The 15,258-nt window shown below is 56.7% G+C and overlaps 1 protein-coding gene across 1 annotated transcript in view; it reads left to right on the forward strand.

The window, feature by feature from the left end:
- Window positions 1-15,258, forward strand: part of itih6 (inter-alpha-trypsin inhibitor heavy chain family member 6) — a 104,563-nt gene that overhangs the window by 60,751 nt on the left and 28,554 nt on the right. Inside the window, exons 6-10 of the mRNA XM_070869109.1 lie at window positions 1,326-1,442; window positions 6,562-6,733; window positions 8,369-9,517; window positions 14,481-14,519; window positions 15,072-15,128. Coding sequence (XP_070725210.1) covers window positions 1,326-1,442; window positions 6,562-6,733; window positions 8,369-9,517; window positions 14,481-14,519; window positions 15,072-15,128 — 1,534 coding nt within the window. The remainder of the gene's footprint in view (window positions 1-1,325; window positions 1,443-6,561; window positions 6,734-8,368; window positions 9,518-14,480; window positions 14,520-15,071; window positions 15,129-15,258) is intronic.

The following is a 15,258-nucleotide window of genomic DNA, read 5'->3' on the forward strand; positions in this document are numbered from 1 at the left end:
TACGCCGCTCCCTCAGTACCGCCCCTCCGACAGTGCGGCGCTCCCTCAGTACCGCCCCTCCGACAGTGCGGCGCTCCCTCAGTACTGTCCCTCCGACAGTGCGGCGCTCCCTCAGTACCGCCCCTCCGACAGTGCGGCGCTCCCTCAGTACTGCCCCTCCGACAGTACGCCGCTCCCTCAGTACCGCCCCTCCGACAGTGCGGCGCTCCCTCAGTACCGCCCCTCCGACAGTGCGGCGCTCCCTCAGTACTGCCCCTCCGACAGTGCGGTGCTCCCTCAGTACCGCCCCTCTGACAGTACGGCGCTCCCTTAGTACCGCCCCTCCGACAGTGCGGTGCTCCCTCAGTACCGCCCCTCTGACAGTGCGGCGATCCCTCAGTACTGCCCCTCTGACAGTGTGGCGCTCCCTCAGTACCGCACCTCCGACAGCGCTGTACGGCGCTCTCTCAGTACTGCCCCCTGACAGTGCAGCACTCCCTCAGTACCGCCCCTCCGACAGTACGGCGTTCCCTCAGTACTGACCCTCTGACAGTGCAGCACTACCTCGGTACTGCCCCTCCGACAGCGCAATACGGCGCTCTCTCAGTACTGCCACTCCGACAGTGCGGCGCTCCCTCAGTACTGCCACTCCGACAGTATGGCGCTCCCTCAGTACTGCCCCTCCGACAGCGCAATACGGCGCTCCCTCAGTACCGCCCCTCCGACAGTGCGGCACTCCCTCAGTACTGCCCCTCCGACAGCGCAATACGGTGCTCCCTCAGTACTGCCTCTCTGACAGTGCGGCGCTCCCTCAGTACTGCCCCTCTGACAGTGTGGCGCTCCCTCAGTACCGCACCTCCGACAGCGCAGTACGGCGCTCTCTCAGTACCACCCCTCTGACAGTGCAGCACTCCCTCAGTACCGCCCCTCCGACAGTACGGCGCTCCCTCAGTACTGCCCCTCTGACAGTGCAGCACTCCCTCAGTACCGCCCCTCCGACAGTACGGCGCTCCCTCAGTACTGCCCCTCTGACAGTGCAGCACTCCCTCAGTACTGCCCCTCCGACAGCGCAATACGGCGCTCCCTCAGTACTGCCACTCCGACAGTGCGGCGCTCCCTCAGTACTGCCACTCCGACAGTGCGGCGCTCCCTCAGTAATGGCACCGGTGGAGGCGTGTTGTGCCTGGATTACGGGGCTCGAGTCTCTGGAGAGGGGCTTCGAACCCACGATGACTCCGAGAGCGAGATTGACCAATCCACGGATTACTCACTACGTAAAAAGTGACTTGCCAAGTAGAGAATCCTTTTTTAACCAGTCTGAGTTGTGTCTTTCCTTCTTTCTCCAGACCTACAATGGATATTTCGTTCATTACTTCTCCCCGAGAAGTTTGCCTGTTGTTGCCAAGAATGTCATCTTTGTTATTGACGTCAGTTCCTCCATGATCGGAACGAAGATCAGACAGGTACAGCACAAGGCACCTTCCTGCCAAAATATCTAAACGACATACATTTGTATAGCACCTCTAACGTAGTAAAACAGAAAACAGAGAGTCGAGATAAATGGTTCATTCTCGGGTTGGCGATCAGTAACTAGTGGGGTGCCGCAGGGATCAGTGCTGGGACCCCAACTATTTACAATCTATATTAACGACTCGGAAGAAGGGACCGAGTGTAACGTAGACAAGTTTGCTGACGATACAAAGATGGGAGGAAAAGCAATGTGTGAGGAGGACACAAAAAATCTGCAAAAGGACACAGACAGGCTCAGTGAGTGGGCAAAAATTTGTCAGACGGAGTATAATGTGGGAAAGTGTGAGGTCATCCACTTTGGCAGAAAAAAATCAAAGAGGAAGTTATTATTTAAATGGAGAAAGATTGCAAAGTGCTGCAGTACAGCGGGACCTGGGGGTACTTGTGCATGAAACACAAAAGGTTAGTATGCAGGTACAGCAAGTGATCAGGAAGGCCAATGGAATCTTGGCCTTTATTGCAAAGGGGATGGAGTATAAAAGCAGGGAAGTCTTGCTCCAGTTATACAGGGTATTGGTGAGGCCACACCTGGAGTACTGCGTGCAGTTTTGGTTTCCATATTTACGAAAGGATATACTTGCTTTGGAGGCAGTTCAGAGAAGGTTCACTCGGTTGATTCCGGGGATGAGGGGGTTGACTTATGAGGAAAGGTTGAGGAGGTTGGGCCTCTACTCATTGGAATTCAGAAGAATGAGAGGTGATCTTATCGAAATGTATAAGGTTATGAGGGGGCTTGACAAGGTGGATGCAGAGAGGATGTTTCCACTGATGGGGGAGACTAGAACTAGGGGGCATGGTCTTAGAATAAGGGGCCGCCCATTTAAAACTGAGATGAGGAGGAATTTCTTCTCTCAGAGGGTTGTAAATCTGTGGAACTCTCTGCCTCAGAGAGCTGTGGAAGCCGGGACATTGAATATATTTAAGACAGAGATAGACAGTTTCTTAACCGATAAGGGGATAAGGGGGCGGGCAGGGAAGTGGAGCTGAGTCCATGATCGGATCAGCCATGATGGTATTAAATGGCGGAGCAGGCTCGAGGGGCCGAATGGCCGACTCCTGCTCCTATTTCTTATGTTCATAGGTTTTAAAATATCCCAAGGTGCTTCACAGCGAGTGCAAATCAGGCACAATTTGGCCCCGAGCCCTGTAAGGAGATATTAGGGGCAGGCGACCAACAGCTTGGTCAAAGAGTTCAGTTTTAAGCAGCGTCTTAAATGATGAGAGCGAGGCGAAGAGGTTTAGGGAGGGAGTTCCAGAGCTTGGGGCCCAGGCAACAGAAGGCACGGCCACCGATGGTGGAGCGGTGGAAATTGGGGATTGTGCAAGAGGGCAGAATGGGAGAAGCGCAGAGATCTCGGGGGGGGTTGTGGGGTTGGAGGGGGTTACAGAGATAGGGAGGGGTGTAGGGGCTGGAGGGGGTTACAGAGATAGGGAGGGGTGTAGGGGCTGGAGGGGGTTACAGAGATAGGGAGGGGGTAGGGGTTGGAGGGGGTTACAGAGATAGGGAGGGGTGTAGGGGCTGGAGGAGGTTACAGAGATAGGGATGGGGTAGGGGCTGGAGGAGGTTACAGAGATAGGGAGGGGTGTAGGGGAGGTCAGGGAGGGATTTTAACATGAGAATGGGAATTTTGAAATGGAGGCGTTGCTTAACCGGGAGCCAATGTAGGTCAGTGAGCACAGGGGGTGATTGGTGAGTGGGACTCGGTGTGAGTTAGGACACGGGGGCAGTGAGCACAGGGGGTGATGGGTGAGCGGGACTCGGTGTGAGTTAGGACACGGGGCAGCGAGCACAGGGGGTGATGGGTGAGTGGGACACGGTGCGAGTTAGGACACGGGGCAGCGAGCACAGGGGGTGATGGGTGAGCGGGACTCGGTGCGAGTTAGGGCACGGGGCAGCGAGCACAGGGGTTGATGGGTGAGCGGGACTCGGTGCAAGTTAGGACACGGGGCAGTGAGCACAGAGGGTGATGGGTGAGCGGGACTCGGTGCGAGTTAGGGCACGGGGCAACGAGCACAGTGGGTGATGGGTGAGCGGGACTTGGTGCGAGTTAGGACACGGGGCAGCGAGCACAGGGGGTGATGGGTGAGCGGGACTCGGTGCGAGTTAGGACACGGGGTCAGTGAGCACAGGGGGTGATGGGTGAGTGGGACACGGTGCGAGTTAGGACACGGGGCAGCGAGCACAGGGGGTGATGGGTGAGTGGGACACGGTGCGAGTTAGGACACGGGGCAGCGAGCACAGGGGGTGATGGGTGAGCGGGACTCGGTGCGAGTTAGGGCACGGGGCAGCGAGCACAGGGGTTGATGGGTGAGCGGGACTCGGTGCAAGTTAGGACACGGGGCAGTGAGCACAGAGGGTGATGGGTGAGCGGGACTCGGTGCGAGTTAGGGCACGGGGCAACGAGCACAGTGGGTGATGGGTGAGCGGGACTTGGTGCGAGTTAGGACACGGGGCAGCGAGCACAGGGGTTGATGGGTGAGCGGGACTCGGTGCGAGTTAGGACACGGGGCAGCGAGCACAGTGGGTGATGGGTGAGTGGGACTCGGTGTGAGTTGGGACACGGGGCAGCGAGCACAGGGGGTGATGGGTGAGTGGGACTCGGTGCGAGTTAGGACACGGGGCAGTGAGCACAGGGGGTGATGGGTGAGCGGGACTCGGTGCGAGTTAGGACACGGGGCAGTGAGCACAGGGGGTGATGGGTGAGCGGGACTCGGTGCGAGTTAGGACACGGGGCAGCCGAGCTTTGGAAGAGCTGAAGTTTACGGAGCAGGGAAGGTGGGAGGCCGGCCGGGAGAGCATTGGAATAGTGAAGTCTCGAGGGGACAAGGAAAGAATAACTGCATTTCTATAGCACCTTTCATGACCTCAGGACATCCCAATGGGCCTTACAGACAATGAGGCACTTTTAAGTGCGGTCACTGTTGTAATGTGGGAAACGGCAATTTACGCACAGCAAGCTCCCACACACAGCCACGTGATAATGACCAGTTATTTGTTTTTTTTTTGTGATGTCGCTTGAGGGATAATTATTGGCCCCAGGACATCGAGGAGAACTCCCTCTGCTCTTCTTCCAATAGTGGTCGTGGGATCTTTTACGTCCACCTGAGAGGGCAGATGGGTCCTCGGGTTTAACGTCTCATCCCGAAAGACAGCATCTCCGATAGCGTGGCGCTCCCTCAGTACCGCCCCTCCGACAGTGAGGTGCTCCCTCAGTACTGCCCCTCCGACAGTGAGGTGCTCCTCAGTACTGCCCCTCCGACAGTGAGGTGCTCCCTCAGTACCGCCCCTCCGACAGTGAGGTGCTCCCTCAGTACCGCCCCTCCGACAATGCGGCGCTCCCTCAGTACTGCCCCTCCGACAGTGCGGCGCTCCCTCAGTACTGCCCCTCCGACAGTGCGGCGCTCGCTCAGTACCGCCCCTCCGACAGTGCGGGGCTCCCTCAGTACCGCCCCTCCGACAGTGAGGTGCTCCCTCAGTACCGCCCCTCCGACAATGCGGCGCTCCCTCAGTACTGCCCCTCCGACAGTGCGGCGCTCCCTCAGTACTGCCCCTCCGACAGTGCGGCGCTCGCTCAGTACCGCCCCTCCGACAGTGCGGGGCTCCCTCAGTACCGCCCCTCCGACAGTGCGGGGCTCCCTCAGTACTGACCCTCCGACAGTGCGGCGCTCGCTCAGTACCGCCCCTCCGACAGTGCGGCGCTCCCTCAGTACTGCCCCTCCGACAGTGCGGTGCTCCCTCAGTACTGCCCCTCCGACAGTGCGGCGCTCCCTCAGTACCGCCCCTCCGACAGTGCGGCGCTCGCTCAGTACCGCCCCTCCGACAGTGCGGCGCTCCCTCAGTACCGCCCCTCCGACAGTGCGGCGCTCGCTCAGTACTGCCCCTCCGACAGTGCGGCGCTCCCTCAGCACCGCCCCTCCGACAGTGCGGGGCTCCCTCAGTACCGCCCCTCCGACAGTGCGATGCTCCCTCAGTACTGACCCTCCGACAGTGCGGGGCTCCCTCAGTACTGCCCCTCCGACAGTGCGACACTCCCTCAGTACTGCCCCTCCGACAGTGCGGCGCTCCCTCAGCACCACCCCTCCGACAGTGCGGCGCTCCCTCAGCACCACCCCTCCGACAGTGCGGGGCTCCCTCAGCACCGCCCCTCCGACAGTGCGGGGCTCCCTCAGTACTGACCCTCCGACAGTGCGGGGCTCCCTCAGTACTGACCCTCCGACAGTGCGGCGCTCCCTCAGTACTGCCCCTCCGACAGTGCGGCGCTCGCTCAGCACCGCCCCTCCGACAGTGCGATGCTCCCTCAGTACCGCCCTTCCGACAGTGCGGCGCTCCCTCAGCACCGCCCCTCCGACAGTGCGATGCTCCCTCAGTACTGACCCTCCGACAGTGAGGGGCTCCCTCAGTACTGCCCCTCCGACAGTGCGGCGCTCCCTCAGCACCACCCCTCCGACAGTGCGGCGCTCCCTCAGCACCACCCCTCCGACAGTGCGGCGCTCCCTCAGTACTGCCCCTCCGACAGTGCGGCGCTCCCTCAGCACCACCCCTCCGACAGTGCGGCGCTCCCTCAGCACCACCCCTCCGACAGTGCGGCGCTCCCTCAGCACCACCCCTCCGACAGTGCGGCGCTCCCTCAGCACCACCCCTCCGACAGTGCGGCGCTCCCTCAGTACTGACCCTCCGACAGTGCGGCGCTCCCTCGGTACCGCCCCTCCGACAGTGCGGGGCTCCCTCAGCACTGGCACCGGGGGAGTGTCGGGCCTGGATCACGGGGCTCAAGTCTCTGGAGTGGGGGAGCTCGAAGCCACGACGTTCTGGAGTCAGAGGGCAAGGGTGAGATCCAACGGGCCCAATGGGCGGACACTGCAGAGGTCAAGGTTCGGGAACGATGTACTTTGCCCTCAGGTCCTGTGTCATTGCGGCGTCCTGACCTCCGAGGCATTTTCCTGTTCTCGTGCGATCTGGAGGAACGAAGGCTGTGAAGACCAAGTTGCAAAACAAAGAATGGGTTTGCCTTGTTTTTCATCGTCTCACTTCCACGTAAACTTTACTTGCAGACTAAAGAAGCAATGAACACCATCCTAAGCGACCTCCGGGGCGATGACTACTTCAATATTATCACCTTCTCGACCGCCGTTGAAATGTGGAAGCCCAACCAATTGATACAAGCCACGAAACAGAACGTGCAGAACGCCAGGAAATATGTCAGCAACATGGTGGCCAACGGATGTAAGTGTAATCGCTCAGCATCGCCTCCTGGTGTTCAGGTCCATGAACGTTGACTCGTACTCGGGTGCAGGTCCATGCCATAGTGTGAGCCATGGCTCAGTGGGCAGCACTCTCTTCTCTGGGTCTGAAGGTTGTAGGTTCAAGTCCCACCCCAGGGACCTGAGCACAGAAAACGAGGCTACTCCCAGTGCAGTGCTGAGGGAGCGCCGCACTGTCGGAGGGGCAGTACTGAGGGAGCCCCGCACTGTTGGAGGGGCAGTACTGAGGGAGTGCCGCACTGTTGGAGGGGCAGTACTGAGGGAGTGCCGCAATGTCGGAGGGGCAGTACTGAGGGAGTGCCGCAATGTCGGAGGGGCAGTACTGAGGGAGTGCCGCAATGTCGGAGGGGCGGTACTGAGGGAGCGCCGCACTGTCGGAGGGGCGGTACTGAGGGAGCGCCGCAATGTCGGAGGGGCAGTACTGAGGGAGTGCCGCAATGTCGGAGGGGCGGTACTGAGGGAGCACCGCACTGTCGGAGGGGCAGTACTGAGGGAGCGCCGCACTGTCGGAGGGGCAGTACTGAGGGAGTGCCGCAATGTCGGAGGGGCAGTACTGAGGGAGCGCCGCACTGTCGGAGGGGCAGTACTGAGGGAGCGCCGCACTGTCGGAGGGGCGGTACTGAGGGAGCGCCGCACTGTCGGAGGGGCGGTACTGAGGGAGCGCCGCACTACGCTGTCGGAGGGGCAGTGCTGAGGGAGCGCCGCACTGTCGGAGGGGCAGTACAGAGGGAGCGCTGCGCTGTCGGAGGGGCAGTACTGAGGGAGCGCTGCGCTGTCAGAGGGGCAGTACTGAGGGAACACCGCACTGTCGGAGGGGCAGTACTGAGGGAGCGCCGCACTGCACTGTCGGAGGGGCAGTACTGAGGGAGCGCCGCACTGCATTGTCGGAGGGGCGGTACTGAGGGAGCGCCGCACTATGCTGTCGGAGGGGCAGTACTAAGGGAGCGCCGTACTGTGCTGTCGGAGGGGTGGTAATGAGGGAGTGCCGCACTGTCGGAGGGGCGGTACTGAGGGAGCGCCGCACTGTCGGAGGGGCGGTACTGAGGGAGCGCTGCACTGTCGGAGGGCAGTACTGAGGGAGTGCCGCACTGTCGGAGGGGCAGTACTGAGGGAGTGCCGCACTGTTGGAGGGCAGTACTGAGGGAGCGCTGCACTGTCGGAGGGGCAGTACTGAGGGAGCGCCGCACTGTCGGAGGGGCAGTACTGAGGGAGCGCCGCACTGTCGGAGGGGCAGTACTGAGGGAGTGCCGCACTGTCGGAGGGGCAGTACTGAGGGAGCGCCGCACTGTCGGAGGGGCAGTACTGAGGGAGCGCCGCACTGTCGGAGGGGCAACACTGAGGGAGCGCCGCACTGTCGGAGGGGCAGTACTGAGGGAGCGCCGCACTGTCGGAGGGGCAGTACTGAGGGAGCGCCGCACCGTCGGAGGGGCGGGACTGAGGGAGCGCCGCACCGCGCTGTCGGAGGGGCAGTACTGAGGGAGCGCCGCACCGAAAATCAGCCGTGATGTTATTAAATGGCGGAGTGGGGGGCCGAATGGCCGACCCCTGCTCCTGCTAATTCTGTTCTGTCGCTGACTTTGCCTCTTCTTTCCCGCAGGGACCGACATCAACGCGGCCCTGTTGGCGGCCGCCAAGTTCTTCCGCGGCGACGCGCCCGCGAAGGCCGGCGGCGGAGCGGGGGGAGGAGGGGCCAACCGGGTGCCCCTGGTGATCTTCCTGACGGACGGCGAGCCCACCTCCGGCGTCACCTCGGCCTCCGCCATCGTGGGCAACGCCCGGGAGGCCATGGGGGGCTCGCTGTCGCTGTTCTGCCTGGGCTTCGGCGACGACGTGGACTTCCCGTTGCTGCAGCGCCTGGCGCTGGACAACCGCGGGGCCGCCCGCCGCATCTACGAGGACGCCGACGCCAACCTGCAGCTGACCGGTTTCTACGCCGAGGTGGCCAGCCCGTTGCTCTTCGACGTGCGCCTCGAGTACCCGGACAACCGCGTGGGCGAGGTGACAGGGGCACACTTCCCCGCCTTCTACAACGGCTCGGAGCTGGTGGTGGCCGGCCGGCTCGATGGCGGGCCGGCCGAGCCACTGCGGGTCAGGCTGCGGGCAGAAGGGTTGGCCCACGCCCTGGAGCTGGACAACGAGATCGCCCTCAACGCCACGGGGCCCTGGGCCGGCTGCCCGGAGTCGGCCGAGGGGCCCACGGACTTTGTCCAGAGGCTCTGGGCCTACCGCACCGTCCAGGAGCTGCTCCAGGCCCGCCTGAGGACGGACGAGGAGGAAGGCCGCAAGCTGCTGACCGAGCGGGCCACCGCCCTCTCCCTCAAGTACAACTTCGTGACCCCCGTGACCTCCATGGTGGTGGTCAAGCCCGAGCGCGGCTCAGGGCAGGCCACGGCGGCCACCGCCAGCACCCGCTCCCCTCTGACCCCCCGCCTCGCCGCCTCGGCCAAGACCCCCTCCAGGAGGCCCTCCGCCCCACCCGGGACCCCTCCCGGCCGGGGGATCTCGCCCCCCGCCGCTCGCGGAACCTCCACCGCCCCGGGTTCCCGGGGGGCCCCAGGACCACCGGCGGCGGGGCCCAGCGGCAGCAAGACGAGCCCCACGCCTTCGCTTCCGACCCCGCCCGGCGCGGCCCACTCCGCCGCGCCGGAGGCCGCCGTGACGCTTCCGGAAATGTCCGCGTCGCTCGTCCGAGGGACCGCCACCACAGATGCGCCCACGGCTTACGCAACCATGCTGCGTTCAGGTGGTAAGTCACGTTTTGCGAACAATGTCCTGCCTTCGGAGTGTGAGCCAGCGTGGTGGTCTCCAAAACTACCAGACTTGACCACTCCACCTCACTCCTGGCCGGCCTCCGACATTCTACATTATGTAAACTTGACTCTATAACTCCCTCCAGCCCCTACACCCCTCTCTATCTCTGTAAATCCATCCAGTCCCTACACCCCTCCCTATCTCTATAATTCCCTCCAGCCCCTAAACCCCTCCCTATCTCTGTAAATCCCTCCAGCCCCTACACCCCTCCTTTTCTCTGTAACCTCCTCCAGCCCCTACACCCCTCCCCATCTCTGTAACCTCCTCCAGCCCCTACACCGCTCCCTATCTCTGTAATCTTTTTCAGCCTCACAACCCGACTAGATGTCTGCGCTCCTCAAATTCTGCCCTCCTGAGCATCCCATCGGTGGCCGTGCCTTCTGTTGCCTGGGCCCCTAGCTCTGGAACTCCCTCCCTAAACCTCGCTACCTCTCTTTCCTCATTTAAGACGCTCCTTAAAGACTACGTGCTGTTGGGGAGGGTTTAAATTAATATGGCAGGGGGATGGGAATCCATGCAGGGAGACAGAGGGAAGTAAAAAGGGGGCAGAAGTAAAAGGTAGAAAGGAGAAAAGGAAAAGTGGAGGGCAGAGAAATCAAGGGCAAAAATCAAAAAGGGCCACATTACAACTTAATTCTAAAAGGACAAAGTATGTTAAAAGAACAAGCCTGAAAGCTCTGTGCCTCAATGCGAGGAGCATTCGTAATAAGGTGGATGAATTAACTGCGCAGATAGCTGTTAACAGATATGATGTAATTGAGATTACGGAGACATGGCTCCAGGGTGACCAAGGCTGGGAACTCAACATCCAGGGGTATTCAATATTCAGGAAGGATAGACAGAAAGGAAAAGGAGGTGGGGTAGCGTTGCTGGTTAAAGAGGAGATTAACGCAATAGTAAGGAGGGACATTAGCCTGGATGGTGTGGAATCTGTATGGGTAGAGCTGCGGAACACAAAAGGGCAGAAAACGCTCGTGGGAGTTGTGTACAGACCACCAAACAGTAGTAGGGAGGTTGGGGATGGCATCAAACAGGAAATTAGGGATGTGTGCAGTAAAGGTACAGCAGTTATCATGGGCGACTTTAATCTACATATAGATTGGGCTAACCAAACTGGTAGCAATATGGTGGAGGAGTATATAAGGGATGATTTTCTAGACCAATAAGTCGAGGAACCAACTAGAGAGCTGGCCATCCTAGACTGGGTGTTGTGTAATGAGAGAGGATTAATTCGCAATCTTGTTGTGTGAGGCCCCTTGGGGAAGAGTGACCATAATATGGTAGAATTCTTCATTAAGATGGAGAGTGACACAGTTAATTCAGAGACTAGGGTTCTGAACTTAAAGAAAGGTAACTTCGACGGTATGAGACGTGAATTGGCTAGGACAGACTGGCGAACGATACTTAAAGTGTTGACGGTGGATAGGCAATGGCAGACATTTAAAGATCACATGGATGAACTTCAACAATTGTACATTCCTGTCTGGCGTAAAAATAAAACAGGGAAGGTGGCTCAACCGTGGCTAACAAGGGAAATTAGGGAAAGTGTTAAATCCAAGGAAGAGGCATATAAATTGACCAGAAAAAGCAGCAAACCTGAGGACTGGGAGAAATTTAGAATTCAGCAGAGGAGGACAAAGGGTTTAATTGGGAGGGGGGATATAGAGTATGAGAGTAAGCTTGCAGAGAACATAAAAACTGACTGCAAAAGCTTCTATAGATATGTGAGGAGAAAAAGATTAGTGAAGACAAATGTAGGTCCCTTGCAGTCAGAATCAGGTGAATTTATACTGGGAAGCAAAGAGTAGGGATAACCCTTGCCACTGGACCCAGACCTCGCTCTGTCAAGCCCCGTGTGGTGGCTGGTGTGCAACGGTCACCTCACGTTAAAAAAATCCACCCACAGGCATCTCCCACCCTTCAGGATGTAGTTCGGGATCCGGAGTATTAGGTCCTTCATTGAAACGCCTGTGAACTTTATGACGTGGAAGCAAGTCATCCTCGATTCGAGGGGCTGCCTCTGATGATGACTGAGCAAAGCTGTCTGGCTCATGTTGCTATGGTCCTCTATGGAATAGGAACATGAGGAGGCCATTCAGCCCCTTGAACCCATTCCGTCATTCAATTCGATCGTGGCTGATCTGTATCTTAACTCAATCTATCTGCCTTGGTTCCGTAACCCTTCGTACCCTTTAACCCACAAAGCTCTGTCAATCTCAGTTTTGAACTATTTAATCGACTGAACGGCCGGGCTCCAATGTGAAGGTGACGTCCCCTTGTTCTGGACTGCCCCCCCACCAGAGGGAACAGTTTCTCTCGACCCACCCGATCGAATCCTTTAATCCTCTCAAACCCCTCGATCAGATCGTCGCTTAATCTTCTACACTCGAGGTAACACAGGCCCGGTCTGTGCCACCTGTCCTCGGGATTTAACCCCGTCAGTCCCCGGTATCATTCTGCTGAATCTGCCCCGCTCCCCCCTCCGAGGCCGATATGTCCTCCCTGAGGGGCGGGGGAGCCCAGGACTGGACGCAGTGACTCCAGACGGGTTCTGACTAAAAATAAGAACATCAGAACTAGAAGCAGGAGTAGGCCATACGGCCCCTCGAGCCTGCTCCGCCATTTAATATGATCATGGCTGATCCGATCATGGACTCAGCTCCACTTCCCTGCCCGCCCCCTTATCCCCTTATCGGTTAAGAAACTGTCTATCTCTGTCTTAAATATATTCAATGTCCCGGCTTCCACAGCTCTCTGAGGCAGAGAATTCCACAGATTTACAACCCTCTAAGAGAAGAAATTTCTCCTCATCTCAGTTTTAAATGGGCGACCGCTTATTCTAAGATCATGCCCCCTAGTTCTAGTCTCTCCCATCAGTGGAAACATGCTCTCTGCATCCACCTTGTCAAGCCCCCTCATAATCTTATACGTTTCGATAAGATCACCTCTCATTCTTCTGAATTCCAATGAATAGAGGCCCAACCTCCTCAACCTTTCCTCATAAGTCAACCCCCTCATCTCTGGAATCAACCGAGTGAACCTTCTCTGAACTGCCTCCAAAGCAAGTATATCCTTTCGTAAATATGGAAACCAAAACTGCACGCAGTATTCCAGGTGTGGCCTCACCAATACCCTGTATAACTGGAGCAAGACTTCCCTGCTTTTATACTCCATCCCCATTGCAATAAAGGCCAAGATACCATTGGCCTTCCTGATCACTTGCTGCACCTGCATACTAACCTTTTGTGTTTCATGCACAAGTACCCCCAGGTCCCGCTGTACTGCAGCACTCTGCAATCTTTTTCCATTTAAATAATAACTTGCTCTTTGATTTTTTTTCTACCAAAGTACATGACCTCACACTTTCCAACATTATACTCCATCTGCCAAATTTTTGCCCACTCACTTAGCCTGTCTGTGTCCTTATGCAGATTTTTTGTGTCCTCCTCACACATTGCTTTTCCTCCCATCTTTGTATCATCAGCAAACTTGTCTACGTTACACTCAGTCCCTTCTTCCAAGTCGTTAATATAGATTGTAAATAGTTGGGGTCCCAGCACTGATCCCTGCGGCACCCCACTAGTTACCGTTTGCCAACCCAAGAATGAACCATTTATCCCGACTCTCTGTTCTCCGTTAGTTAGTCAATCCTCTATCCATGCTAATATATTAAACCAACCCCGTGAACTTTTATCTTATGCAGTAACCTTTTATGTGGCACCTTGTCAAATGCCTTCTGGAAGTCCAAATACACCACATCCACTGGTATCCCCTTTATCCACCTTGTTTTATATAACTGAAAAATAACTTGTATTCCAGCCCCCTTGAAATTCGGGCTGTAATTATTTTTTGTCCCTGTCCACCAGTTTTCCGTGTTTTCTGTTCTAGGACTCCAGAATATCTCCACTCCTACACAGTTACCAGCTTCTTGGCAAATACTCTGATCTATTTTGGGCCCAAAGTGGATGACATCACACTTCCCCACATTAAACTCCATCTGCCACAGACTTGCCCACTCACTTAATCTATCAATGCCCCTTTGCAAAGCTCTGCTCCAATCTGCGCTATTTACGATACCACCCAACTTAATGTCAGGAGGAAATTTAGCTATATGGATCCCTGTACTGCATCAGGAATGAGGGATGTGGGGAGATTAGAGGAGCTGGGGTTGTTCTCCTTGGAGTCAGGAAGGTTAAGGGGGAGATTGGCCAGAATGGTCCCGGGGAGGAGGGACTTCAGTGACGGGGAGAGACTGGAGAAGCTGAGATTGTTCTCCTTGGAGCAGAGAAGGTTGAGGGGAGATTTAATCGAGGTGTTCAAAATTGTGAGGGGTCAAGTGGATCGGGAGAAGCTGTTCCCTGGGGCAGGAGGGCGGGTAACCAGAGGGACACAGATTGACGATAATCGGCGATGGAACCAGAGGGGGAGATGGGGAGAATGTGTTTACGCAGCGAGTTGTTGTGATCGGGAATGCGCTGCCTGAAAGGGCGGTGGGAGCAGATTCAATAGTAACTTTCAAACTGGGAATTGGATAAATACTGGAAGGGGAAATGTGCTGGGCTGTGGGGAAAGGGCAGGGGGGAGTGTGGGACTGATTGGGTCGCTCTGTCACAGAGCCGGCACAACACGGGCTCGATGGGCCGAATGGATTGCTCCTGTGATGTATCATTCTATGAATTTAAGAACTGATTGCCTCCAATTCCAGGCACTCTCATTTTTGTCAAGTCTTTCCTGTGGAACCTTGTCGAAAGCCTTCTGGAAGTCCAAATAAATAACTTCCGTAGACATTCCCATAAAGCTCGACACAGAGAAAGAGGATATTCATTCTCCCTGATGTTTATCTTTCTAACTATTTCCTTATCTGAGCCTCAGCTGATTCATATTCTTTTTCCCAACAGATGTATATGTGCAAACAAAAGTGGATTCTGACCATTTCGGTGAGTCAGTGAGTCAGCTGAGTCAACGTAAGGAACGACACAAACTATAGCAACTGCCTCCCTGACGGCAACAGGCAAAGTCAGAGAATGTACAATAACTTGACGTTTCGGTGTCCTGTATCTAAACCGCTCCCTGGGAGTGTTTGATGGGACAGTGTAGAGGGAGCTTTACTCTGTATCTAACCCCGTGCTGTACCTGCCCTGGGAGTGTTTGATGGGACAGTGTAGAGGGAGCTTTACTCTGTACCTAACTCCGTGCTGTACCTGCTCTGGGAGTGTTTGATGGGACAGTGTAGAGGGAGCTTTACTCTGTATCTAACTCCCATGCTGTACCTGCCCTGGGAGTATTTGATGGGACATCGTAGAGGGAGCTTTACTCTGTATCCAACCCGTGCTGTAGCTGTCCTGGGAGTGTTTGATGGGACAGTTTTATGCCCCGAGTCTCTGGAGTGGGCTCCCAAAGCCACGTCCTTCTGACCCTAAGGCGAGCGCGAGAGTCACTGAGCCATGGCTGAGTCACAATTAATATCTCATTTGTTTTATCTTTTTTAGAAACTGAGATGGACTATGACCATAACTATGATGACTATGACGTTGAAGATGCCGCAGGTGACAACAGATTCATTGGATCATTTCTTTGCATGTGGGTGGCTATTGACCTTTCACCTCTGAGACCCAGATTTAAATCCAAGCCAGACTGGTAGGATGTAAGGTTAAGAACATAAGAAATAGGGACAGG

Source organism: Pristiophorus japonicus, chromosome 32, assembly GCF_044704955.1.
Source record: "Pristiophorus japonicus isolate sPriJap1 chromosome 32, sPriJap1.hap1, whole genome shotgun sequence".
Lineage (NCBI taxonomy): Eukaryota > Metazoa > Chordata > Chondrichthyes > Pristiophoridae > Pristiophorus > Pristiophorus japonicus.